Raw genomic sequence first — 27,960 nt, 5'->3', positions numbered from 1 at the left:
TTTCTAGTTGTTTTTTTTTTTTTAATGGTTATTTTTATACGTTCAAAAAATCACGCTAGCTATTATGTTAAACAATAAGAAATTACACACACAAACTGTCTGAAACCGCTTGTCCCATGCGGGGGTCACAGGGAGCCGGAGCCTAACCCGGCAACGTAGGGCGTAAGACTGGAGGGGGAGGGGACACACCCAGGACGGGACGCCAGTCCGTCGCAAGGCACCCCAGGCGGGACTCGAACCCCAGGCCCACCGGAGAGCAGGACCCGGTCAAACCCACTGCACCACTGCGCCCCCCTACAAGAAATTACTATCGCTAGAAATCACTGTAAGGGTACGAAGGCAGCCTGGCGGTTCCGTAGAGATGAGGGATTTATACTCTTTGGGGGGGTTATTATTGTTTGTTTCATACAGTCGTGTTTCCATGTTCACTTCCATGTTACTCGGTGATTTAACACTCTCCTCTTAGGCCTAAGCATAAGGACTTCCATTTGCCCCAGATGTTACCACAGTGACTGAAGACTCGAGTCGTCCTAAGTGCAGATTGAAATGGCTGCATCTGGTGCAACGTGGCTTCCCTGCGGAACCCACACACAACCTCAAAGCGCGTTTCTTGCCATCCATCCCCACAAAACACCACTCTAACACATATCATTCAGGACCGAAGCTCAAAGATCACATGCAGAAAGAGCTCCTTCCAATTCCTGTGATGCATTTTTTTTTTTTTCAGGTTACACTTCAAAATTAAAGCAAACATTGTATTTTCTGTGCTTAGGATTAAAAGCATCTACCAAATGATAAATGTAAAGCCGTTTTTTTCCGTGGCGCATATTGACTTACTGGAGCGGCCAACTGGTTAGTGATACTATACGTTCAGAAGTTCACAGGGATCCACACAACCCTTTTATTTAATGGCAGACTTTTGGGAGTAAAAGCGCCGAGATTTTATTAGAGGCAGGAGGTGTGTTTAATAAAAATAACCAGTTCCACATGCTGCGCAAAAGATGAAAACCGAACCCGTACAGGTAAACACAGAGATGGTCACCACGGATAAAACATTTTCAGATGCAGTTTTTTTTTTTTTTTTTTTTTTTTTGTGCAGCAGTGCAAAAGCATTGAAATATTTATACGATAACACACACAAAAAAAAAAAATCGACATGTTTTAATGTACACCTTTAAACGACAGCTTTTACAGAAAAGATTTATATATTGTTTTTCTTTTTTCTGTTGTATTGCGATGGTATTTGCGTATTTTTAAGGATCATCTCCAACTGGCGTACCACTAATTGAGAGGCTGCAGTAAGGAAAGAATATAGAGCGCTGCCGAAGGGAGCTAGAAATGAAAAGCAAAGGGTGAGTCTTGAGGAAGCAGGGTAGAGCAGGTTAGGGACGTCGCACCCTCGGGCACGTCTGCGATCCCATGAGAGCTGAGAGACGGGGTCAGGGAGAGGGGAAGGGTGGTTCTGCCAGGGAGAGGGTGGGACTGCTGACTGTGCTGTCCTTTCAGCCAAGCCGGTCACTTGTACCAAGAACATTATACTACACTGCTCAGTGTTGCAGCCTCCCCCAGAGTTTGGTTGAGGTCTGTTCCCAAGAGAGTCCTGTGATGTACAGCTGGCTGAAGTTCTTGGCGTGAAGTTCGGTCGGAACAGAGCTTGCTCTATTTCAGGAGGCTTCGGTGTATCGGGACGTTCTCCGGTCAATTCACGCACGCTGACTGAAACTGCTTGTCCCAAGGGGGATCGCGGCAAACTGGAGCCTAACCCGGCAACACAGGGCGAAAGGCTGGAGGGGGAGGGGATACACCCAGGACGGGACACCGGTTCATCGCAAGGCACCCCAAGCGGGACTCGAACCCCAGACCCACTGGAGAGCAGGACCAGCCCAAACCTGCTGCGCCGCACCACCCCTTCTCTGGACAATTTTCTTTCTTTTTTTAGTGAGTTCTACAGGTTGAGATTCTAGCAACTGATGTGCAGTCATTTAGCACAGCTATACCATCCTAATTAAGAGGTAGGTAAGATGCATGTAAAAATAAAATAAAGAAACGACAGGATTTGTCAAGAGTAACATTTGTAATGCAAAAATAAGTCAAGGTCTGGAATGCAGGTGAGGGAGATGGGGATGACAAGAAAAAAGTGGTTGCAGATGAAGGTTAGCATATTTCCACACAGCGAGTTGGAACAAGCTGTGGATTACTGCGCAGGGGAGGGAGAGATGCTCAGAGGTTTTTTTTTTTTTCTTTTTTTTTCTTTTCTTTTTTTTGTGGGATAAGTGTTAGCAGAAGTAGCCTCAGCCAACTGGCAGCAGACAAAAGGAGCCCTATTAAAGTTGTCAGAATCAGCTGTAGAACAGAGACCCTCCCCCCCCCAAACCCCCATCCCAACCAAACCCACCCCTCGACGTTTACAGGGTAATTTTTCAAGGTCGTTCTTCTGCTGTCCGCCGCCAAACCTCTTTCATCTTTCGGCCTATAAATCTTCGGAGTGGTTATGCAACAAACGGACATTAAAGCGGCATGCGTCCATTGTTCTGCGTGTGTTTTTGTGCGCGAGGGAGCACACGCTGTCTCCGGGGAGCTACTTCACCTCTTGGCAGCTTCCCGCCTGGGGCTCCGTTATGAGGCTGGCCATACATGGGTATGTAAAGGTAAGCATGCTGCGATGCAGATAAGAAGCTATAAGGATAAAAATGCTCATGGCCCCAATATGGGCCTCAACGTAGCGGACCCAGAAAATGGAAAAAAACACACCCTGAGTGAGAATTGAGTATTTCGGTGCGCATATGCCTGTGTACGCCGATGGATCTGTATTCACTTTGCTGCTGACTTTGCACTTCTGCTATAATTGACCACACTTGAATCCTGACTTGCTGGATGTCCTGAAATTCACTATTTGCTGCAGTTTCTAACTGAATACAATCCAGTCTTAAGCTACTTATTATCAAGGCTGAAAGCTTCCATGTAAACGTCAGTGTTTTAAGCCAAAGCTCAGGATGGCTGTATATGTCTATATACACACATACATACATAGATACAGTACTGTGCAAGTTTTAGGCACCTGGTTGAGGGGAAAAGCCATAAAGTGAGAATGCTTCCAGAAATAATGCTCTTAAGAAACTTCCTACAAAGCTTAGTAACCATCCATCGTCAACGACTGCTTGTCTTGAGCGGTGGCACGGTGGGCTTGGCCAGGTCTTGCTCTTTGGTGGGTCTGGGGTTCGAGTCCTGCTTGGGATGCCTTGTGATGGACTGGTGTCCTATCCTGGGTGTTTCCCCTCCAGCCTTGCGCTCTGTGTTGCTCGGTTAGGCTCTAGACTGTGTGTGTACTTCAACGACATACAAAACCCTTACTGTAACTTTTCGCAAAAGGAATGCTTGGAAATCTACAATATGCTCTTTCCCATTGACACTAATGCAGAAGACGTTAAATAACTGTGTAAAACTAATATTTTTTGTGAAACATCTAAGTGCCTAAGGCTTTTGCACAGTATGTACATACATACATCCCCCTCTGGTGAAACATTTTAAAGGTCAGAATGAATAAGACAAGATACCAATGAACAAGAGTGTAACTACTGGTTTAATATTTCGACCATTATGGATGCAATGAAGTGGTTGCAACTCGTTCTTGTATTTTCAGCTTTAAACTCCCCTGGACAAAATAGGCGTGAAAATGCATTGTGCGGAACCTCAGGGGGCAGCGCCTCCCGTATTAGTAACTGCTGCATCCAGGAGCTCTATGTATAGACAGAACAGTCAGCGCTGACCTCGCTTTTTAGCCGCAGCACGAAAACTTTCGGACAACCTCTTTCTCTTGTGAATCGGGGAAGCGTTAATGTCACCGTGTGCTGCTTTGTGAAAGTCTGCCGTGCTCGGCAGTCTACAGGCGACCGATACCTGGGAAGTCCGGCTTTCTCGTGTTTTGGTGGGAAGATGATCGGAGGGGGGGAGGAGGTTTGACAAAATCGTCAACACCTGTGAAAATAGGAAGGTATCAGATTGTTATACTGTGATTTGTTTAACAGATGGCTGTTTCCAAAGCATCTCCATTTGGTCCCTTAATTACCACCACATATCCTTCTGTCTCCTGCTATCTGTCTGTGTCTAAGTTATTTCCCTTCTGTTTTTCATTTTCCCCTCTGGTGCTTGTGATTCGTTAGTTTGTTTGTTGTTCTATTTGGATTTTGTTTGTTTTTTCACAGCCAGCAGTCCACAATATGGCCATCTCGCCCACTTACTCGTTCGTGGCAGCCTGTAGTCAGAAATGTGGCTGGGGAAGATTCCCACCAACGTTCTTATAACTGTATGTACGTCTGTCTATTAGGCCTTATGTATGCTGTACATGCGGCCTAAGTATTCACATTTGAATCCTTGATTTGGTATGCATGACAGTTTCTGGGTGGCTGTGATTAGGCTGTGATTATGGCTGAGTATTTGTTTTTTTTTTAGTTATTTGGCTCCAGATGATTTCCACTGAAATCCGCACAGATATTTTAACACGACTGATCAGTTGATCCCTGTGTTGAGTTGCAGCTGATCACCTAATACCTGGATCCCCATATACCAGGACGCCAATACCATGACTGATCAGAGTCCACACATGCAAGGTAATGCATGGTAATGCAAGGTAATGCAAAGTTGTGCAGCAGTGTAATCGTACCATTACACTCCTCACCTGTAAGAGTTTGTGTTCGTCTATATACTTATTTTACAGTGTTGTGGGTCAAATTGTACTTTTTTTATGTATGTAAGAATACCTTTTTTGAGGCTTATATTCAACGAGGAGTGAATGGATCGGACTGGAGTTAATCCAGTAAGAACAAACAAAAGGAAAAACTAAAATACACAAGCTGGAAGACAATCCGTCAAAGCTACTATAATAAAATAAATATGTTAAAATGAAAAATTTTTAATGCCAAAATTCATTGTTTTAATGATATTTTATTACTTTCATTTTATTAGTCACAAAGTACATGATGTACCTGTTCCCCCACACCAAGGCTATGGTGAATGGTTTCTTGGGTTGTTTGCTTTCATACTTCCAGGATGAGTTCAGATAAGGCATCGGTTCACGCGTCTTCACGTGCGTGCACACACACACATACGCAGAGAGAGAGAAGGACAGAGTGCAGAGCCCCTGGGGTGGAATTGTAGTCTCTTTCTCACCTTCCCACAGTTGCTTGCAGAAATCAGCTAGAAGTTATGGGGGTGGCATTTAACAGGCTTTTTTTTTTTTTTTTTTTTGTCCTTTTCAGTGCAATTGCTCCTGCTGTGGTTCTTAACCCTGATATGGGTCTCCAAAGGCCATTTAAGGACGAGCCTTTCATGTGCTGCATAGTTCTGCCCCATGCCGTAGACAAAAAAAGAGATGGCCATGTTGACATAGCACAATCAACATGATTTTGAAAGCCCTTGTTTAAAGTGGCTAAAAGCAAAAAATAGAACTGGCTGTTATGGGTACTTGGCCGTTGTAAGGCTGACGTACCCTTTAAAGGTGGGGGGCACAAGTGCTGTTAGTGGAATCACATGGTTAAGATGAACCTGTTGCCATATCCTCTTAACCGGAGCAGGTTTCGGGTTACAGGAAAGCAGAAGTCGGGGGGGAGGGAAGCCCAGAACTGGTCAGTGTGTAGGAACAATGGTGGAATGCTGTTGTGTGAAGTGTTTTGGGCACAGAGGTAGTGTGGCTAAAGAAGAAAGTGTCTTTTGAGTCAGACTGGGAGTGAGGAATGCTAAGGGCATCTCCCTTGTGGTGTCTATAGATGAGGAAGACACAGAGCTTTGTGTCAGGAACGGTTCTGAAGACGATGTAAGATGTTCACCTACCATGTCTGTTTTATTGGAGGGAAGGCTTGTGCCTGGTGAAACAAGAATTGTGAAGACCTGTAAATGCTCAGAATTGAGACTACATTTTACAACATGTACTGTGCAAGATCAGATCAGTCAATATTCCATATTTTATGCCTTTTTTTTTGCATTATACCCATGTACTCCTAGACTTACAGCTGCATGAATAAATGTTTACCCCTTTCAGTTGTCTCTTTTAGAAGCTTTTTGACATTAAATTTCATCAGATTTTTTTTGTCATTTGTTATTCTGTATGAATAGAATCTGAGAGAAAAAAGTAAGTTTTGTTTTTATGGAATTTCCTGACTCAGATCAGTCCCGATTGTATTTAAACAGCTGACTCTTAATTACATTGGTGTGTTAATTAAAAGTCAGGCTTGGTATTTTGGCGAACTGAACTTTAATTTTTCATGATGGTATAGACTGTGGGATCTTTGTTTTCCACATAAGAAAATTGGAGCACTGGGCGAGTTTAAGAAGGTGTGATGATTTTATATATTTCTGCTAGAAATACACAGAGCAGCTTGTGCATTGTTTTTATATTTTTCATGATCTTATGATTTTTTTATGAGCGTAAGGAGTGTTCGAGTGTTCGAATTTGTAGGTTATACCTGCAATGTTTTGACTTGATTGCTTTCCATTTTAGACTCAGTTAGTGTAGCTTTTTCTAATATAATTTATTTGAAAACTAATGTGCCATGAAAAGTTTTGCCCGAAATATATTGAGTTTTACATTAATTCATTCAGCTGACACTTTTCTCTAAAGCAGCTTTCAATTATTTACCCATTTAATATAGCTGGCCGATTTTTAGTGGGGTAACTTTGAGTAAATAATTTGCTCAGGGGTGTTACAGATGGAGGTGGGACTTGAACCTGTGATGGTTGGAGTTGAAGATGGCAGCTCTAGCTACCTGCTGGCTTTATCTTGAAGTTTTTAGGATATTAGAAGGATTGATGCAATTTCTGAACAATTTTACAGTGTTGTTTCAGTTGAAGTTTTTTGTAATTTTCTATTGAAATTCAGTCAGTGTCAATATTCTCTTCACTAATAAACACAGTGGGAAACACCTCAACTCAAGGAACAAACATTGACACATTCATTAAAATAAGGTGACGAAGGAGAAAATGGTAAATGGTTAGAGTGGGGCAGCATTGCCACGTTTGACTGTAAAACCTGAGTTAAAAGTGATACTAGAAAAATAACAAATTTAATAGGTGCCAGTTCTCCAAATAAAATATAGTTAAAGAATAAGGATTAAAATCTTTTAAATTTTGATAAACGTAATATCACAAGTTAATTCTTGGAACACACTGACTGCATCATCATCAATGATCATGGAGTCCATTTAATCAGTCTTTTAAAGAACAATATATTATAATTTAATGTTTAAGTTGCTACAGGACATGCTTGCTGGAAATAAGAGCGACTGGACGGACTGCAGTTTTCGGGGCTCTTTCGCCATATCGCGACTCTTATTACTTTCTCTTAATTGGCCTTGAAACTCTGTGTGAAACTTATCGACTCACCTATGGAAAAAACCAAATTTATGAGGGGGGGTTGGAGGGGGGGGGGGGGGGAGGAAAAAAACTTGTTTCTGTCACCCATTACCCCTCATAAATACACAAAAGGTCTGTTTGACTTTATCTGCTAGCGGTTTGTTTGTCCTTAACTCTGATGTTACGGTAACTTAGACTTAGTGTGCTTAAGTGAGGTGTGGATGTGCAGTTTTTTTTTTTTAAAGAACGTCTCCGCTCTCGCTCCCCCTTTCGCGCCTCCAGGTGGTTTCGCCTGTTGAGCGCGAGCCGGCCCGCAGAGCGCTGGACTCAGTGTGGACAGGGCTGTGGAGAGGAGGGGTCGTCGAGTTCGTACGGCCGCGTACAGCGTTGCCTCACGCACACTTCTTCAGGCAGTGTAGCGCAGACGTTACATATCCTTGAGACTGAATGTCAGGCGGGACTTGCGCAGCACCGGAGGATAATGTGCGGAGCGCGGCGGCAGAGAGGGCTGCGGCTTCTCGCTGACACCGTGACCGTCCGCTAGCGCGGAGCCCAGGAGGACTGCGTGAGAAACTCGAAGTAAGCGCTGCGCCTCGCTCTCTCTCTGTGCCTCAGTGTTCAGGTAGCACGCACGCGCATCGGGAATTTGCTATTAATTTACTAGCGTTGCAGACACCTGTTAGAGTGGGCAAACTTTTCTTCTTCATTCTTCATTAATATCCTGTTCGAATATAATGAAACCGCTGAGGTCGCGCTCCGCGGGGTGGCTTGGCCGGCAGCGGACCCCGTGCCGTGTGCTCGTGGTGTGCAGAGCGGATCTCCAATTGGTGGGGGGTGGGGGTCCTCGTCACACTAGTACCTGCCAACAGGTACATAACAAACTTGCTGCCCCGCGGAAGGATCCGCTGCTGCCGTCGCTTTACCAGTCCTAAGGGCCTTTGCTAGTTCTTTTACGTTTTTCTGCTGTTAAATTCACTTTCCACTTTGCAGTGTCTATGTACATTTGCGCCATGGTGGTAAAGAAGAAAACAGCATTGAAAACAGAGCTTCCCACGATCCCATATCTGCAATGGTTTTACTGTCTCCTCAACTGATATACAGTATCAGTATGTATTTATGACCACCAAACTCTAAATACTATGTAGTCGTCTCCCCCCCCCCGTGTTTGTCTCTCTCTACCGTGGGACTTGGAAGTGCTTGGATGGGATCTTTCTGAAGCTTTCTTCAAACTGGCAGTTAAATGTAATTTATTAACACTACATTACTGCACCCAACTGAAAATGAGAGACGTAAACATCTCGTAAGCGCTGTGCCTCCCAGGGAGCCGGTCGAAGGATGCGTGCTAATGGAATTACAATGGGTTTCTCGACTTGTTCTTAAGCAAACTGAGTTTTGCGTCGGAGGAATCGGCGCGGCATGCCAGGCTCTCGTTTTGCGTCACCCGGCTGAGAGGTGGAAGCACAACCGGGGGACGACCCGAGAAAATCGGGACCGCATGTTTCTGCCCTGTTGCTCTGAAACACCGGATACATCTGTGCTCAGACCCTCTGTAGAGTTGGCGGCACTCCAGTGTCTGGTGGCCTCCTTCCTGCGCTCTTTACAGCTCCATGCAAACCGCAGGTGGGGCCGCCAAGGTTCTGCCACTGTTTCTGAGAGTGGACCTTGCTGACTGGGGGGGGTTGCAGATGTTTAGAATTAATACAAGCACATGGTCTCGTATATTTTAAGACTAGTTTGATTCTTGCGGCGAGCTTCTTATAATGACCATATATGCACTCCTAGCCGTATCCTTTTTTTCCAAACCTAGCAGGGTACACACTTGGGTATCATCAAAGTAGGCAGTGTATAAGAAGCAGCTGCCCTGTCAAGGGTGTTTCCACATTTAATTCTTGACAGAAAGTTTTTGTTCTGATGGATAATCTAAATTTAAGCCTGAATTACAGAACAGTCCATCTTTTATATTTTCAGTGAACTCTGAAATATCGATTGATCTGTAGCTTCTCTGGTGAAAAGGAAGAGTTGATTTTTACTTTTATATGTATATTTTTAGAGATAAGCATTATTAAGGTTCTACTGGTGTGCCGATTGACTGCCTTCCTGTTTGTTTCCATGTACCCCGTTGTCAACAGACGTGCTGTGTAATAGCTGTTTGCATGAACAGCTTAGTGATATGGAAGGAAGACACTCAGGTAGTTAGTGGTTCAATCTTTTATGCGTAAGGCTACAGGTCGACCTGAAAACACGTGAAAGTGTTTTTCCAGATTATTTCTTTTGTCAGAGGTGCCTATTTTTCACGTAAGCCTAATGTTTTCTTAAAACAGCATGGACTGATTGTGATGTTTGGAAGTTCAAACGTTCATTCAGATTGGGAGTTTGGTACTTCTGGATTAAACCGCGTCGTGTGGGACGTTGGTTCCAACGTGTCGCTCCTCCTGTTGGAAGCATCGTCAGGGAGCTGCGACATCTTGTAAAGGTTGGAACCGATGTCTCACACGACGCGGTTTAATCCAGAAGTACAAAACTCCCAGTCAGTTGACACCAACTGCGGAAACCTACGGGTTCATTCAGATTACTTGCATAGAGATTTTAGGTAATTTTCTTAGTTTTCTGGTTAAATACTGCCTTTGTTTACACATCTTTCATTCATTAATTTTGGTCACTTCCTTGTGAGTCAGACACAGCCATGAGTGTGAAGAATAAACCCAACGAGCAAGGATTTAGGAGTTCACATCTCTAGTTTACTCTTCCCCTCAAGATTGGATATTTTAAGGCTGTGATTAATTTCTGTTTCAAAAAATAGTTTTTTGAAATGTGTATTATGTACAGCCCTGTAGCAACCTCACTTTTCACAGCAGCCCTGAGTGTCACCGCTGCCCAACGCTGCAGACACGAGGCACCTCACCTTGACTGCCTTGATCTTTGCATAATTTTATCCTTTTGTTAAGTCTGTTTGCAGAGGTGAGGTGCTAGGTGATTGTCACGCTTGTTTCCGATGGTAATGAAAAGCAGACATCATGCTTTCTCCTAAGTCAGAAAAGATATATTGGGACAGCTGGCAGCATAGCGGTTAGAGCTGCTGCCTTTGGACCCAATGGTCGTAGGTTCAAATCTCACCTCTGGCTGTAGTGCACTTGAGCAAGGTGCTTACCATAAATTACTCCAGCGAAAATACTCAGCTGTGTAGATGATTAAATAATTCTAAAGTTGCTTACCGTTGTGAGTTCTTTTGGAGAAAAGCATCAGCTAAATGTAGCTGTAAATGTTTGTTCGAAGTTCGATTGAATTCGCTAGGGTCAGCATAGTTGTTTTATTCTGTCTACCAAAAGAGATTCAAGAAGTGTAAGCTTTGTACTCTTCGCCCTGTCCGGTGATTTCAAGGAGGAGCGTTTAGACGTTCATGACAGACCTGGACAGGAGGTTTGCCAGTGTCCAAGTTGTTGGTACCCTGTGTTCAGGATCTGAACCGAGCCCAGGAGATTGTATCAGTTACCTGCTCTAGGGAAATACACATAGGATGTCTGCTTGAGGGCTGATGTATTGTCCTGAATGTGGCAGGGAATAGCAGGGTGATAAAAGTTTGCACCTCCTCTGAGAGATGGGTGGTCCTGGCTGTGGTATTCTGATTAGCCTAATCCTTAAACACAATGAGACTATTTTAAAATATCAAAGGAATGAATTACAATGAAGTGGAAAGCAGTTAAGCTCTCAAGTGTTTCATAACAAGGGTTCGAATGGTCACGCTGTGTTTGAGTGAAGCATCCCAGTTAGTATTGGTGGTGGCGCAGAGGTGATGGAAATGGTGTGCTCTTAACATCTGAAGTCAGACCTGGGCCAATGGATAAACTGTAGAAAAACAAGTACGTTCTCGTCAAAAAGACAGAAGGGTTTAATAACTCCAAATTATTGAGAACACTGCATATTTACATTTATTCATTTAGCAGATGCTTTTCTCCAACGTGACGTTCATCTCATACGAAATAGTTTGTGCATTACATTAATAGAAAAAGAGACATAGTTGCAGATGTGTGATTAAGTATGTTTCATCATGTTAACCATGTTGTATTAAATGGAGAAATGATACCAGTCTTCATTTTTACAGGAACAGCCTTCAGTGCTACAACAGGGACAGATTGTTGTTTTCCTGGAGTTGCTGAAGCGTGTTTTTTTGACAAGCCCTTTGAAATCATTCTTCCATCTTTTAAACAATTCTTTGCAAGGTACCATTGCCGTGTCTAAAGTGTTACTAAATGGAAATGTCCCTGTCCCCCCCCCCGTTTTTTTTTTTTTACCCTACGACTTGTGTATTTGGCTAGGTTTAGGTTGGCTTTGAGGACATTGTCTTGGCACGATTTCGCTGGTGAGAAGGTGACGCGCAACAGTAGGGAAATGTGCGCCTATGGTTTCAGTCATGCTTTTACTTTCCTGGCTGCCACATTGAAAACATGCCAGCGTTTGTCTTTGTTCCTGTGACCACGGAGCAAGATGCCGTGAGCCTCTCAAGGTAAATGTGTGAGAATAGCTTGTGTGTGGAGCTGTACGGGCTGGTGATGGGCAGCTGTTTGGCGGTCATTTTGGCTGTGATCCTTTCTCAACTCCCTGGACATTTGTTTTACATGTCACTGGCAAACTGTAGAAGGTGATGGGATCAGCCGGAGAAGTCCTCTCCATATCGGCTTATTTTTAATTTATGAGGAATATGGCGTGGCAAGGTAGTGCAGCGAGTAGCGCTGCTGACTTACACCTGGGTGGTGCGTGACAATGTGGGTTCGATCTCGCTCAATTTCCGTGGAGTTTACATGTTCTCCCTGTGTCCATATGGGTTTCTGTCAGGTGCTCAGGTTTCCTCCCACAGTCCAAAGACATGCGGTTCAGGTGAATTGTTGGCATTAAAGTGGCCACGTTCTGTGAATTGCTGAGTAACTGCAGCGTTGCACCCAGTGGTTTCAGAATAGGCTTCAGGTCACCATGACCCTGCTCAGGGCAAGCAGTTATTGAAATTGGATGGCTGGATATGAGAAATTGGTTAGCGCATAACTGCGAATACTTTAATTCAGAATGAATTAATCTACAAATAGTAGTTGGGAAATTGCAGATTAACCGAAGTAATTTTGAGTTGATGTAAATGATTTTGTTGTTGAATATGATTTTTGGCTGGAACCGTGTCGGGGAAAAAAAAATAGGTTCACTGTTAATTTTAGAGACATAACTTATGTTGAACCTTTAATCTGATCTTTGTGATGCAGACACTTCTGGTTTGGATGCATGCCCGTGTTTAAAGATTAAACGCGTCATCTGTCCTCAAGCTCTTGTTTTTAGTGAGCTGGAGGGTACAGATACACAACCAACATCAATACAAATCTTTCTTTCCTTTTGGTGCCCTTTTATAGACAATCCTTCTGTCTTGTTGTTTTCATCATGTTATGATGCTGGGCCTTGCCAATTTTTATATTTAAGTTTGCATCCAACTCTTTTTAGAGACTGACTGATGATGCCCTTGTCTTAGGGCCTTCACCATGTTTACTGTTGTGCGTGAGTACGTGAATGAATGGGTCATCCCTTTTATGACCCATACAGGGAAAAACTAAAGGCTTTCTGATGGAGTAAACATATGATCTTTCTAAAAAGGGAAATAAGCATAGGTGAAGGTAAAGAAGTTATAGAAATGTAAGCTTGTTTTTAAGTATTATTAAGGTCCAGCTGTAGGTATTGCTCCAGCAGTCCAGTCAGAGTAGCGGAAGCCAATGGCTCAGTCAAGGGCTTGGCCCCCATCTGAGAACATCCTAGCTCATTTATGATGTTTCAGAGGTGGGGATGTGTTGCCAGCATCAGGTGTGATGTATTTTTGTTCAGCATGACTTTTATTGTGATGGAACGGTCTGCGGTGCTCAAGATGCTGAGGTGAACATCTCGCTGCCGTGAAGAAGGTCCGTGGCCCTGCCTGGTTAGCCTAAAGCCTCAATGCTCAAATTCCACTCTCTTTGTGTCCTTGTAGCGCTAGCTGGGCTAGCGTCGGCACGGTGTGGTGTGTGCGCTTGCTGTGCTGCTCATGTTTAAATCAGTGTTTCCCTACAGTCGCTCAGCTGCCACCCGTATAACTGTGACTATTACTTCTCCCTCCTTGCTTCTCTGATGTCTCTGTCTTCAGCTCTCGTGCTCTTGCTTTCCAGTTATCCTCATTCACCCTGTTTTCATCTTTTTTTCCCCCCCCCCCCTTCCTCTGACTTCGTACTCTTTTTCTCTTCCAACCTTTGGCTTTTCTATGTCTTATCGTTCATAATGTGTTTAATCTCTTGCTGCATTTCGTCTACTAATGTTAGTGCCTCTCTGTGTCGGATCTGTTTTTTTATTTGTGTCTTTTCATTTGCGTTCATCTTCCTCTCGTCAGGCATTTCTTGGTTTCTTTGGTCGTCAACTGGTTGTTTATTTCCCTCCCACCCTCTTCCTTTACCTAAATGAACACATAATTCTTGTTTTCCACATGTTCTGCCCGGCTTAGGATCGACACAAAGACCGCGAACTCAGTCAGGCTCCAACCTGAAACAGGAAATTTGGGGTAGCAGCGATTCCCACGCAACATAAAAGCGCTCGGAAGTGAGCGTGAATGATGAAGTGCTGTGTGTACTGCCTACAAATAGCGCAGAACATGGTGGAGTTGGGTGGACAGAGAGGATTTGCTGTTCTGTCTTGTGAAGCCTTTCGTTACGGTAGTCCAGCAGGGGTTCAACAGCCTGACGGTAGCAGTCTGGCACTGCACGTGCCCCAAGACAAAGGGGGCTTCAGGGACTGTGTCTACCAGATGCGTGCCAGATGTTCCCACGGTTTCGCTAACCTGGGGCCGCAGGTCTGCATCAGGATCAAACTGGGGCCGATTGAAGAACCCCTTTGAAAGTCCATGAGTCTCCTGTTTAAAAATGATTTCACTGCCTTGCTGCTGCTATAATTGATGGTGTTCCAGTGCTGATGGCCTTGCTATAGAAGGTCCTGCTCTGTTGTTCCGTGATGCAGCTCTCAAAACGCGTGCCCTGGAAATCTTGATCCGTGTATAATTTGTTATATAGCCAAGATGTGACCTAAGATGCGCTTTCAGTGAGCGCTTTTTGCATCGGTGTAAAGTACTGCATCGTTCGCCGTGGTTTCCAGTGAGCTGTTAGTTGGTAGGTAGCCAGGCTGGTAGAGGGGTGAGCCACTGGCCATATTCTCAGCTGTCCTGCCCTGTGGAAAGGAGCTACTGCTTTGTGCTTCTCCTCAAACATTTGCTGAGAACCATGTGTTTCCACCTGTGCTTGAGCTTGTTGGCTGCGCTGCTGTCCTCTGTACAGTGTGATGTTCTGGATGAGAACCGTTTATTTCCTTCTAAGAACCTATAGGAATACAGATTTCGTTCTGAGGTTGCAGTTGCTCACGTTAATTCTTATCTCTCTGTGTTTTACCAAGCAGAGCAATACACGTCAGGCTTACCACACAGTTAAGTGTTAACACTATATGGTGTTTTGTACCTTAGACATGTGTTTCCAAACTAGAATACTGAGGTTCTTTGTTTGTCTGTTCTGTGAACTCGATAGCCATTTCTTTTATTTAAAAAAAAAAATAAAATAAAATTCGTGCTGCTTACAGACTGCAGATCCCCAATACAAAATTGCATTGAAGACCTATAACATGTATCTTTATATATTTGTATATGGGGGGAGCATATTGAAAAGGTTGTTGCTTTAGGGCTAAGATTTACTCATGCATTACTACGGTCTAGTTAAAGTGAGCTACTGGGTCAGATGGGCAGACTTGAGTTGGCAAATGGCCTGTCACAGATGGGGGTGGAGACAGGGCCTCAGGGCAAGATGCCATTGGAAGCTCCACTGCCTTGCAGCGAAACAACTCTGGTCATGGATGCTTAGCAGAGAGAAAAATGAACAAGGCGACAATACTCGTTCGATCGCCCATCGCATCTGCGCTGCGCGGTAGAGGTTGTCTCACTGAATACAAGATTAAAATTGCAAGTGAAATATAAAAGGATGAACCTTAAAATGGCACAGGGTTTCTCTTCTTCCTGCAAAATTGACTAAGGAGTCAGAAAAAAACGAAGTGAGGCGGTATCTTGTGTAATGTGTTCTGTTTCGCTGCATTGCCAGTGACAGCCTGAATGATGCTACGCAGGAAGGTAACGCTCCAGATTTCCAGTTTGACGTTAGGAAGGGGTGAGAAGGCAGTCTGTCCACAGGCCAATGGCAGGTAAATAATGCAGAAGATTCAATAAGCTTGCAAAACATTTGCACCTCACGTGTCCGCCTTTTCGTATTCATGTAGACGGCGCTGCCTTTGCAACAGCTGCCGATCTGTGACTGGAATGCACTCTTTGCTTTCAGGGAGATGTTATCCATGGGCTCACTATTTAACTGACTTGAATGTGATGCTGGGTTCCAAAATGTTTTCCCCATTATGAGGATGGAAAAGATAATGAAGAGCCTATAATGCGCATTGTAATGTTTATAGTCTGTACTAATGCAGCAGGTGGTTTAGTGGTTGGACCCATCACCTTTGGACTTAAGACTCAACTTCAAATCCCACCCTCTGCTATAATAACCTTGGGCAAGGTGCTTACCCTGAATTACTCCAGTAAAAATTGAGGAGATGTAAGTCGCTTTGGAGGAAGCATCTGCTAAATGAATAAATGTTAATGTACCCAGCTCTATAAAAGAGGTAAATCATAAGTAGCTTAACTTTAAGTCACTTTGGAGAGAACCAACTAAAATCCATGTAAATGGTTACTGTGTGTGCGAGCGCTTCTCCATGTATGCCTTAGTTTGTCGGTTAAGTGCTCAGCAAAATCCCTGGCAGTGGAGTTGCAGACAAGTCAAATAACAAAATGCATGGTGTTTGTGAGTGTGTGGGAGAGAGGGATATGGTGGCTTTGGACTTGGGTTGACTGGAGATTTTCCACCAGGTCCTTCATGATCGTTGGTTGAGGTGGCTGCTCAAATTGTGGGATGTGTTGCTTTGCAGTTGTGGGCAACTTCAGGATTCACATCAGCCCCTCTCAGCCTGCTTGGTGAAGTTACTGTGCTTGTGGACGCCCCCCCCAGTGGGTGAAGTCAGCATGTTCTCCTCCCACCTGCTACATGAGAATTGTTGTGGTGTGAGTGCTGAATGGAGTCTCCACGTGGAAGCACAGCTGCTTCTGCCTAGCCTTGTTAGTGAGGGATTAATTGCGGGAGACCCAGCATGTCGGCTGTGGTTCCCAAGAGACTGGGGACGGGGTGGGGTGGGGTGGGGTTGGGGGGAGGGGTGCTCAAGTCAAATACGTAAGGAAAATTTGCTGAATATTTACTGCTGTAAGAGTGGAAGATTCCAGAAGGGATTTTCTGGGAATGGATAGTCACTAAGCCCTTTACTGGAAACCAGATGCAATGAGCTCTTTAGGAGGGGGGCAATTAAGTGTTGTTGCCCAGGCCTGGGGCAGCCAGCTCCACCCCCCAAGGATCCTACTCCCTGAAGAAATGTGTGACTTGGCAGCCTTTTGGTTGCAATTTATTTAGCAGATGCTTTTGTCTAAAGCGACTTCCAGTGAACTCTGTGTAGTGTTACCAGCCCACACATCTTATTCACCAAGGTGACTTACACTGCTAGATACACTACTTACACTGGGTCACTCATCCATACATCAGTGGAACACACTGTCACTCTCGCACTACGGGGGGACCTGAACAGCATGTCTTTGGACTGTGGGAAGAAACCAGAGCACCCAGAGGAAACCTACACAGACACGGGGAGAAGATGCGAACTCCACACAGACTGAGCGGAGATCGAACCCACATCCTCTCGCACCACCCAGGCGCTGTCGCAGAGTAGCGCTCCTCGCTGTGCCACCATGCTGCCCAGTTGTTGTCGGATAAGGGGGTTTATTTAACTTTATTTATTTTACATAAAATCTCAGCTTGCTTGATGTTGCTTATGAGTGAAGGTGGAAGGCAATGGCTGTCAAAGGGTTAATTTTTAGTAAAGAACAGAAACAGGGCAGTTACTTGGGTCACTCATCCATACATCAATGAAACACACTCTCTCTGTCACTCATACACTATGGGTGAACCTGAACAGCATGTCTTTGGACTGTGGGAGGAAACGAGAGCACCCAGTGGAAACGCACACAGACACAGGGAGAGCATGCAAACTCCACATAGACTGAGCGGGGATCGAACCCACGTCTTCTCGCACCACCCAGGTGCTGTGAGACAACAGTGCTACTTGCTGTGCCTGATCGATAATCTTTGTAATGGCTGGCCTATTACTCTAATGTAATGGCTTAATTTACTGAAGCACACGTGGACTTGACAAGGGGTCAGACCTTTTTCTGTAACCCCCTCCGTAGACCTCTTACTGCCTTCCTCTTATTTTTCCGTGGTGAGTGCATGTGCACAGGAAAGGTGGCACTTCTTGCAGCCACTTGCTTTCCACCTGTCATGGGACATTCATTATCAATGAGGTTCTCTCACCTTCCGTCTTGAGTTGCTCTGCTTAAATTCGGCTCCTGTGCCTCGCCGTGACGTAACCGCTGCCGTTTTATAAATGCTTCTCCTGCGTCTATAACGTTGTCATCTTCTTGTCGATGTTATAACAGTCCTCCCAGTGGGAAATTAATTGAAACGTAGTCGGTGTCTCTGTTGACATGTTTTGTTTACGATGTACAAAATTGTCATTTTTCAAACAATTCCATCTGTGCACGCCTGGATTTACGTTTGCAGACAACTTTTGTTCTTTGCATGGTTTCCTCTCTTGTTCGGACGCCAAATTTTCCTGTTTTAGAAAAAAATCCCACTGAACTGAAAAATGTGTGTTATTGGTGGCCTGGTTGTGTGTGCTTTTCACATTTCCCCCTCCATGAGTTGTTTCCTTTTCCCAGATGCCCCGACATCCTGCATGGTCCCGCTGTCAGTAGGACCACGACGCATGGGCCAACGCTTGAAACCTGCTTAGGCTTCTCGTATTTTTACCTAATCAGAATTTTCCATGTTATCTTTTCCAATCGTGTTTCTATATTTGGGAAGCAATGACCTAGATTAAAAAAAAAAAAAAAAAAACTACCTAATAGTGTCCAGGTGAAAAGCAGTCGGGGTACCATGTCCTGCTGTTTTGCTGACGTCACTAACTAGTCTGTTCATTTTTTTCCTCATTTTTGTACCTGCTTATAGATCTACTATTTGTTTGGAAGTCATAGGCACTTTCACTCTGAAATACGCATAAAGGAGGGTAAACACCAATTATGTCACTTGACACGATGCGCTTAATGCGCTTCATCGGCCCTAAAAATTTTGCAGGACCTAGACACTTTCGCTGCGGTGCCTAATGGGAAATCTGGCTCTGCGTGTGTCTCCTTCCCAGGAGTATTGAAGGGTTTCTTCAGAGGGTTTTAAAACTTTCTGTTGCTTCCTCAAATGTTGTTTGCCTTTCAGTTGAGCAGTGAGCCGTCGGGTGCGAATGACACACATGCAGCCTGTTCTAGGGAAGACACTGGGTCACGAATTTGTTCTGTTGTTCCAGGGAGCTTCTTAGGAGTGTGTGGAGCAGCAGCACAGTGGCTCCTCCCATAGGCTGCTGGGATCACTGCAGATTTAAGGAAGTGGAATCAGGTGGCAAAGACGTTGCTCTGAATGGCCACAAGCCCAAGTCACAATACCTCTCATGAGTACCACTGCATGGTAAGGTGCTTTGTGCTCACTGGTCGCAAGTGCTATGTCATGCTTTTTTTCCCCCTCTATTTTTAATGTTCTGAACCTCACCCCTCTTTTGTGTAGGTGAGCGCTAGATTACCTGAACATCTGAGCACCAGAAGCACTCGGGAGTCAAATGACATGGAAGTCAAGGGCCACCTGATCACCGGTATGAGCCTTTCTGGTCCAGGTGAGAGATCTGTAAACAACAACTTGAACAAAATACGTGTGTTAATGTGTAACAGTGACCGTGAGATCAGGTTCCAGGTTTGTGGAATGAGAGCGAACACCCTGAGTGCTGCTCCATCTGGCCTTTTGGCACAGGGTGCAGCCTAACAGTGGAGAGTCACTGTTGTTACCAGCATACCAGTAATTTGGTCATCTTACAGAGCTCAAAACTAAGGGGATGCTCTTATTCACTAAAATGTAGTGCAGGAGGTTTTGATGATGATTTGTAAACGTGCAGTCTGAAGTGAATTTTATCCATTTTTATTTTTTTTAAATGGAGTTTGGTTTGAATTGAGTATGAACTGCAGTCTGTTATATTGTGTCCTTGTAGACCTCCAAGGTTGTGGCGACAGTAAGCAGTGTGCCGAGCGAGTCTCTGAGCTCCAGGAACGGAGGAGAAGCCTACAGTCCCTGCTAAATGCTCGACTGGGAGAGCTGAGACGCATCTGCCTGCTGGAAGCGGTCAGTGTCCCTTTACGTTGCAGCCGTTTGCTGCGTTTACCTCAATGGCTGGGTGTGTCAGAACTCATGGGACAGCAGGAGCTTTTTAATAACCGCTCTTGGCCTTCAGGTGGTGCTCAGCAGTAACACGGGAGTAAGAGGACTTCAGCAGGCCTTCTGCAATACTCTAAGTTGGGACCTGATGTTCAGATCTGCCCTTGTCCCTTAAGCATTAAACTGAAAACTGTGGCAAACCGCAGGATGTGTGCCAAGTATGGCAAAAAAACCCCAAGTTCACAGCTCTATGATCCCGTGTTATTCCTTATTCTGGCAGCATAAACATTGACATTGTAGAGTGCTCTGCTATTAATGTGGCACAGTATTGTCAAGTTCTTGGTTGCCCCCCCCCCCCCCCCCCCACTGCTAATTCAAGGTAAAATAAGTTTTGTTGAGCATAGTGGTTTTTCAGTGACAGCTTTGATGCGGGTGGAAGTAATTTTCTAAAGGCAGGTTTCTCCCCTCATAACTATGAAGATATCGTATGAACCCTCCACAGGAGCTGACTGGGGAACTACCCAGTGAGTACCCCTTAGAAGTAGGAGAGAAGCCCCCCCATGTGCGACGTAGAGCTGGGCTTGGTCACCGTGGCCCCAAACATTCCCATAAGGGAGAGGTAAGCGGGGCCTTCCTTTAGTGTTCATGTGCAGGGTGATGCTGTTGATGTGGTTTGATCGAGGGTGACGGTGCTGTGGTTGGGCTTGGTAGGAAGAAGAGGGGTGTCACTGGAAGTACAAGAAAGCGCTCTTCCGGAGTGCTCTTCGCAGGCAGTCGGATTCTGAGCACCAGGCTTCGCACGGCAAGAAGACTGTTCATCGCGGATGCCACACAGGTGATGAACTGCGCAAGTCGGGCTTCATCTCCTGTTGGGAAGGCTGACAGAACCTGGGTGATTCAGTGCTGCTAAGGGTGTGGTGGCAGCAGGCCACGAAGGTTCAACTTCCCAGTGGCTCTCGGGCTGCTGGACCGTGGGAATAGTAAAAAGTGTGCTTGTGTTTGTACGGTGCTCTGTTTGTGTGAGGCCATGTTATTCTTAGCGTGGGTTGCGTGTTAGGGCGGCAAAGTTCATTAGGGAAACTGGTTTCCCTCCACACCCCCCTGCAAAAGCCCCCATGTTCTAGAAACAGGATGCTGGGGAGGAAGTGCTGAGCAAAGGAGCCCTTTCCCCTCATTATTCCAGAGGTGACAGAGCTGAGAGAGGAGCTGGCAGGAAGGCATGTGGAGACGTGTTGACAGCCAGGGAACAATGCTGCCAGCTCACAAGCTCAGACACTCAGTCTTTAATCCTGTGGGGAATTCTCCCCCCCCCCCCCCCCATCCGTGTGCTACAGTTGAACATTATGTAATGGTGGTGTGTCTGTGTGTAAAACTCCTACATCTTGGAAATGGCATAAAGGTAACTGTGTGTGTGTGTGTGTGTTTACCACCGTAGTGATGGAAGTGTGTTTGTGTTCTCTCAGATGAAATGGTGCAGTCCGAGAGCAGCTCCATGTCAGACTCCACAGGCCAGGACAATGGTGAGGTGGGGAGTCAGTGGGGGCTTGTGGTGGAACTGGAGTCTGGGTGAACTCGGTCAGCTGTGAACCAGCCCTCCTTCTTTTCTGTAGAGGATTCGTCCCCCAGCGTGGGCCCAGACAGCCTGTCCCCCTCCCGTCCCCAGTTGGCCCCGGGGAGCCCAGACAGCCGGCTCTGCAGGAAACTGTCTCCGGTTGAGGTGTACTATGAGATGAGGACCCGCCGCAACTCTGTGGCCAGTTCTTCTAGGTATGGACTGTGTCTGTGTGGGCCTGCAGACTGTGGAGTAGCTCCAGTGTACTGGTGAGTCTTCAGTGTGTCCCACTCACACAGTTTGTTTGCACAGCCCAAGTCGTTCCCTACCTCGGAGCATGTCCAACGTGGAGGGCAGGAGTGTCCCGGCCACACCACTATTGTCTCGAACCGTCCCTTCCAATGGCCATGTCAGGTGGGTGGGCAGTCCCTCCTCTAGATGCATATAAACCAGTGTGGTAATCCTGGATCACTTCAGAGATCAAACAGGGAAAATAGTTTCTTTTGTGTGTTCCCTTTCCTGTTTCAGACCAGAGGCATTCAGCAGTGTAGCCACCCAGCAGTGGCCAGATAGCCCTGATGGGCCACACATGGTGCCGCTGCATTCCCAAGATGGCGCATCGTCTGGGTCATTTGAGCGAGGGAGCTGTCCGTACAGCACCCGAACGCGGCGCAGCAACAGCTCAGAGGCCCTTCTAGACCGAACGGTCTTCCCTGAGGATGGAGCCCAGCGTAACGGGATGCCAAACAGAGGAGGCCCTTACAAGAGCTCAGAGGTGCTGACTGATGGCAGGCTGCGCCAGGTTCAGCAGATCAGTCCAGAGCGGCATGTCAATGGCCATGTGGAGCAGGGCAGAATGCGTTCTTCAGTGGGTGGCAGAGGAGGAGGGGGTGGGGGCTACAATGAGATCCTTATGGATTACATCTGGGGTAAGCAGCAGAAGATGCAGGTCCAGCAGCAGCAGCAGCAGCAAAGACACCAGCCTGTCAGCAGTGTGAAGAGCAGGGTCTGGCCAGATGGCTCCTCACTCCCGATTTCAGCTGCCACTGCAAATGCCCAGTTCAACGGCTTTCCTCAGTCCCAGCCTGCCCAGCACTTTGGGGCTGGGCCTCCGCCACCCTACAGCCCACTGATGCTGCGGGGGAAACCAGGTGACCCGCGCAGGGTTAAAGTGACTCGGACAAAATCTTGTGGGCCCTTCATCCCCCTCCAGCAGCAGCAAGAGACAGTCTTGTTCTCTGGCTACTCGGAGTTCCCCAACCTTGCTGCTGGCTCCTCTGGCTCCTCAGCAGCTGCCCTGTACCCCTGCCAGACCGAGCAGGCTGCCCCCTCGGTTGCCCGCCGGCAGGCCCCTTTCTCCAGCACTACCCCTGAGGACTCCACTCGCAGCCTGCACAAGGCTCTGGCCCTAGAGGGACTGAGAGACTGGTACCTGAGGAACACTTTGGGCCAAGGGGCTCCTGTAGCCAAGGGCCAAGAGTCTGCTCAGCCACGGCGCCGTACAACTCATGGTCATGTGCAGGTTGAACAGCCCTACTCCCAGTGCCACAACACCCACATGCCTCAGTCTGCCACCTTTCATGGGCATCCCCTCCATGGCAGGTACGCACCTGTCTGTTTTTAGAAAGCAGCATGGATCTGCACGCATGCGTAATATTTCAGTATGTACAGTTGTCTTTACTAGGATTGCTAGGAAGCCTTGTAGAAATCATTCTTTCAATCCGTTTGAAATGAACATGAAATCTATAAATAATAGATTCAGCTTTTTTTTTTTTTTTCCCTCTCTTTCTTTCTTGGCAGGATAAGTGGGGGAAGTTGCTTCTATTGTTTTGACAATCACCATAAGCCAAAAACACGATTTTATTATACTAGTGTGTATATATACCTTAGGTAGGTTTCGAAGGCAGACATCGAGTAAAGGTGCCTTATTTTTGTACCATGTCTAGGGTAATTTTGGGCTAATAACTGAGGAAGGCTGGCGGATTACTACTCTGTCACATGTGGCTGTTCTGAGAAGACAAGTCTCTGCTGGCCCAGTGGTATCAGTGGAAAAGTGCATTAATTAACTCCGTCTCTTCCTCTGGCAGGTCCATGGAGCTTTCTCTCTACCAGGAGTCCTTCTCATCACAAATGCAGGACTTAACCCTGAAAGAACCCAACGCTGAGCCCCCTGCTCCCGGCACTCTGGTCTGATACACACTCAAGGGTGCAGATGCACGCACACAGGCTGAGGACAGCAGAGAGAACTCCAGAAACATTTCCTAAGGGCACTTTCTCTACAGAGGGAATTTGAGTGTGCTGAGGACACAAGGTAGTCACAGTGAATGGCTCACCTGGACAACGGAGTTGTTCCTCTCTGGACTCTGGAGCAGTCCAGCGCTACAGAAAAACTTCTCTCCTGTGCCTCTTTCTCACTCCTGCTTTTCGTTGTAGCCAGTGTCTTAATGGATTATACTGGTCAAGCAAAGCTACTGAATATAGCAGGTGGAATGGGGGGGACCAGAAAACCCTAGAAAAAGCCTGCTGTCTTGTCTGTCTGCCCACTGGCTCATAGCACAACAGACTGGTAAAATTCACTGGTATTTGCAGTTTGACAGATTCATAATAAGGATTTGAGCATTACACACCACTTTTGATGGCATTAGTACATGTGACACTAGCTGGACTCGACACAAACACCAGCAGTGGGCATCACAGACGGACAGAAGTCTGGCTTCCCTTTTCACCTCACCTGAAGTATGCAACTTTTATCCATGTATGGTATGGTTTTAATTTTATGATGCAGATCAAAAACCATCGAAATTATGATTTGATCAAAAGACATGAAATGTTTTGTAACTTCATGCAGTAATTTACATTTCATGGAAGATGTGCAAAAAAATCAGTGTAGTCTTTTACATTTGTCCATTTTGAGTGTGTAACACCAACTCTGGAGCCAAAAGCTGAGAAGTATAAGCTAACGGTAGTCAAGGAGATGTGTCATTGAGTCCATTCGCAACTCTATTTGTTTACCGAGGGGACAAAAACACTTCAGTGACTTTTTAGCCTTTGTGATGTTCCCACTTTGAAGTTAACCAGAAGTTGAGCATTGCTTTAATTATACATATTCAGTGGAGTGTGAGAAAGAAGTGACATTTTAACAGGAGCCTTGTATATTCTGAAAAAAATGCAAAGATTTGTAATGCATACCACTTTACCATAAATTGTTTTATAAATTGAACTACTGAATCTGTACTAAAGTTTTAACTGTGCTTCCTGAGCACAGTTGCTTTCACCTGGGACTGGCATACAATTTTAAAAATAACTTTGTAAGAGCCACGGTCCTTTTATAGCCATTTGTTTTTGACTGTACATTTTTCATACTGTTAACCATAAAATTTATCTACAAGGGAGGTACAACTAGATAGTGCATTGAATTCTGGGAGACAGGAAGTGAGTGAACTGTTTATGATGCCAGAAGCAGGTCTTGTGGCAAAGACATTTGTTGTAATAAAGAAACAGCAGGACACTCACATCCTGTCCTTTCCATCACTCGTCACAGTCCCTCCAGACCAGGTAGTTTTCCATTAAAAAGAAGCTGCAGTTGGGGAGGAGAGTCTTGTGCTGTGGATCGCAGTCCTTAAATCATAGCTCGCTTTGCTGCACTTCACTATCTTGCTGTTAAAGCCTCGGCAACATTGTGCCGTCCTTCATTATACCGACATGTAGGTGGGACTGTATCAGGGCCTGTCGTTTTGGTGAATGGTCAAAGGGTCATTTGCCTAAACTTTACTGTATTGCTGTGTCAGACGTTCTGGTTCATCTTCAGTTTGGAGATGGGAAAGAACTTGATTTTCAGGATACACAAATATTTGGGCAGTGACATACTGTGGCATCGCTTAATGGCCACTCCAGATAAAGTGTTCAGTTCGAACGCAGTTTAACGTAAAACAAACCTTTTCTTTACCATATCAATAGGATTGTGGGTTGATGGTTAGTTGGATGCCTTGAAAGGTCTGGTGACTGTTTCCCCCCAGCTGGCTGTAGAAATAATGCAAGATATCCGAAACAACTGAGCGACAGCAGGTCAGAAGGTCCCTATGGCACCCTTATCAGAGGCACGTCTGTGTAGACTCGATCATTCAAGTCACTGGCTGGTGATGGGTGAGGAACACAACCTGAAAACATAAACTGTTGTACTTTTTAGAAATGTTTTGGTGAGATCTAACTGATTTTACGATGACCTAGACCTAAAGTGAAACTACCAGTGGGAGACTAATGACACGTACTACAGTTATGGCAGCGGGCTCATTGGCAGAACCAAGGCGCCAATACCGCTAGTGGCCACTAGGGGCAGTAGAGGGTCCAGCCTTGGTGTGCCAGCTGACCGCTACCTGCCTGTTCTCGGCATTGTGTACAACCAGTTCCGGTTGTGAGGGTCACTGGTCCCTCAGCATGTTCCTTAAACCCCCGACCACCTTGTGGCTCTAGTTGCTGCTGCTTTCAATCCCGTTTAAGGGCATTACTAGCATTTTAAAGATAAGTCCATCAAAATGCATTCAGATGATCTGACAAGTGATTCCTGTCCGTTCACTTTGCCTTGTTTATCTGCCCAATGTCTTTATTTCTAAATGAATGCATTGTTGCTATAAACCATTACAGAAAATTATGCAATATGAGCCTATACTCACTTCTGAGAGATTTCAAAATCTGACTGCTACAACAGAGCACGTGGAAATAATACCATTACAAAAATAAATGAAACTGGTTGGTGCCCAAACGTATTTGAATAATCCTTGCCTGACCATGCAAGATTCCCTTAGTTTGTACGTTCCCACTCGTATCGGTCAACTTAGCACTCTGGCCCAGCATCCACTTTCGCGCAGAGGCTTCTAATATTTATGGAGCAAACATGTCAGAAAAGGGAAACTATTTTGTATTTCATCTCTCACTTTGACTCATTTAAACTGTTTATCTGCTGCTGTTGAGTTACTAACAAGGTGTTCATTTCCACCTGAAATGGACTAGTCCACTTTGACAAATGGCCCAGTGTTTAGTCCAAAATTATTAGCATTGTGCTCCGATTAGTGCTCTTTTAATTTAAGAAAATTGCTTATTTATCATTGGTTTTGTTCTCAGTATTGTCACTGGAGTACAATTCTGCTGACAACATTTGGACCTGCTGTTAAACTGGAATCTTGGTTTGCAATGTGATTTTAACTATATACGTTTCTACGGATTATGAACAGAAAACTTAAGTTATGTGCATATGTCGTGTTTTGGATGGATGTTTGTAAATGGTTGCGGTAACAGTACGGTACTGAGTAGGAATGCCCTACCCAGCTGTTCTCTTTTGTCAGCCTAAATTGAATTTTTGATTTGTTTCCTTGTTCCACTGTGAAATGACAACAGCAAGGATTTAATTTCATTTTCCTTTGTGCTTGTAAAAGGCATACACCAATCCCTTTGGCACATATCATACATCATTGTTATCCTCTGCACTAGCAAAGGCTCCCCTACCCATAATACCCATGAGACACTGAACAATACAGTCCTGCAGTCTTATGTTACATTACACTCAATTTAGCACTGGGGAGAGAAGTTTAGATTTCACTCTTCTAACTACAAAACTTTTGATACAGTCTAGTGTTTTTTTTTTTTTAAAGTCTGAACTACATAGAGAAATTCATTGTGTACAGAGCCAGCATTTTCTCAGTCTTGTACATTTTTGTTTATAGTTGTTTGCTACATTTTTGTTTATATCTCTGCTCTTTCCTATTGCGGGATGCAATCTGAGAAATAAAATTCATTGCTACATTTACAATTCTGGCTGGATTTCATCCAATTCATAAACCTCAATATTTTTATACGAACAATCCGGGCATTTGACTACGTTTTCAGATTCTTTTCTTAGTGTAATACGGCATTACCTACGGTTCAGCCACACCACATAGACAGCATTTAATGGCATTAGGAATAAGACTTTATGAAGGTTGTCCGCAGGTATACTGCTGTATCAGTGATGCCATGTAGCATGTCAGTGCGAGCGGCTCTATTACAAGTGAAGTATTTAACACCTACAGGAAGTCAACAGTACATATTAGTAGAATGTAGCTGTACACTTCATTTGGATTACTTTGAGCATGGTATTTAAGAGCTCAGAGGCAGTCAGACCGCATCGGTTCACACTGCCAATTGGCTCAGTGCACAAGTATTCTCTTGGTAGGACAGCTGCATTTTAAAGTCAGAGAATCTCGTAGGTGTTCTAAGTAGCAAATAAAAAAAGAACTGAATCGGTACAGCTATGATGACCCCAGGGGCAACAGCACACGAAGCCGCCGCCTGCAGTCCCCTGACAGGACACGAGGTGGCGCTCACACCGCTCCTCCCCACTCACCGGTACTCAGCGGCTCCTCGTAAGCCTTTTTTATAGTACAAACAGATGTCAATTAAGGCGAAACTCTATAAACGGCTCCTCTATACAAACGCAAAACTGAACAACGAGTGTTTGAAAAGACAGTAAATCTGAACCTATACCGCACAGGACCAAATTAAAAAACGCGACATGAAAGTTCACCTGAAATTTACTACGGGATTCTGGCCAATGAATCTTTCAGTTTATGTTGTATTTTCCTTTCGCCATGCTTGAATTTGGACTCAAAC

At 45.2% G+C, this 27,960-nt stretch overlaps 1 protein-coding gene across 1 annotated transcript; it reads left to right on the top strand.

Moving 5' to 3' along the window:
- Window positions 1-7,690: 7,690 nt before the first annotated feature.
- On the top strand, window positions 7,691-26,998 carry ccdc120a (coiled-coil domain containing 120a). Its single transcript, XM_018752802.2, has 11 exons — window positions 7,691-7,923; window positions 18,874-19,031; window positions 19,128-19,233; window positions 19,603-19,733; window positions 20,269-20,385; window positions 20,478-20,601; window positions 21,230-21,286; window positions 21,377-21,533; window positions 21,631-21,732; window positions 21,847-22,920; window positions 23,406-26,998. Exons 2-11 carry the CDS (start codon window positions 18,984-18,986, stop codon window positions 23,509-23,511), a joined length of 2,022 nt encoding a protein of 673 aa, XP_018608318.2. The 5' UTR covers window positions 7,691-7,923; window positions 18,874-18,983; the 3' UTR covers window positions 23,512-26,998.
- The last annotated feature ends 962 nt before the right edge of the window (window positions 26,999-27,960 follow it).

This window comes from Scleropages formosus, chromosome 1, assembly GCF_900964775.1.
Source record: "Scleropages formosus chromosome 1, fSclFor1.1, whole genome shotgun sequence".
NCBI classification, from domain to species: Eukaryota; Metazoa; Chordata; class Actinopteri; order Osteoglossiformes; family Osteoglossidae; genus Scleropages; species Scleropages formosus.
This window is presented reverse-complemented; position numbering and strand designations above follow the sequence as displayed.

Coding starts and splice junctions, on each gene's coding strand:
- ccdc120a (XM_018752802.2), top strand. CDS start 18,984: ATGGCCACAAGCCCAAGTCACAATACCTCTCATGAGTACCACTGCATG. Junction 19,032..19,127: donor CTCATGAGTACCACTGCATG/GTAAGGTGCTTT, acceptor TCTTTTGTGTAG/GTGAGCGCTAGATTACCTGA. Junction 19,234..19,602: donor TATGAGCCTTTCTGGTCCAG/GTGAGAGATCTG, acceptor GTGTCCTTGTAG/ACCTCCAAGGTTGTGGCGAC.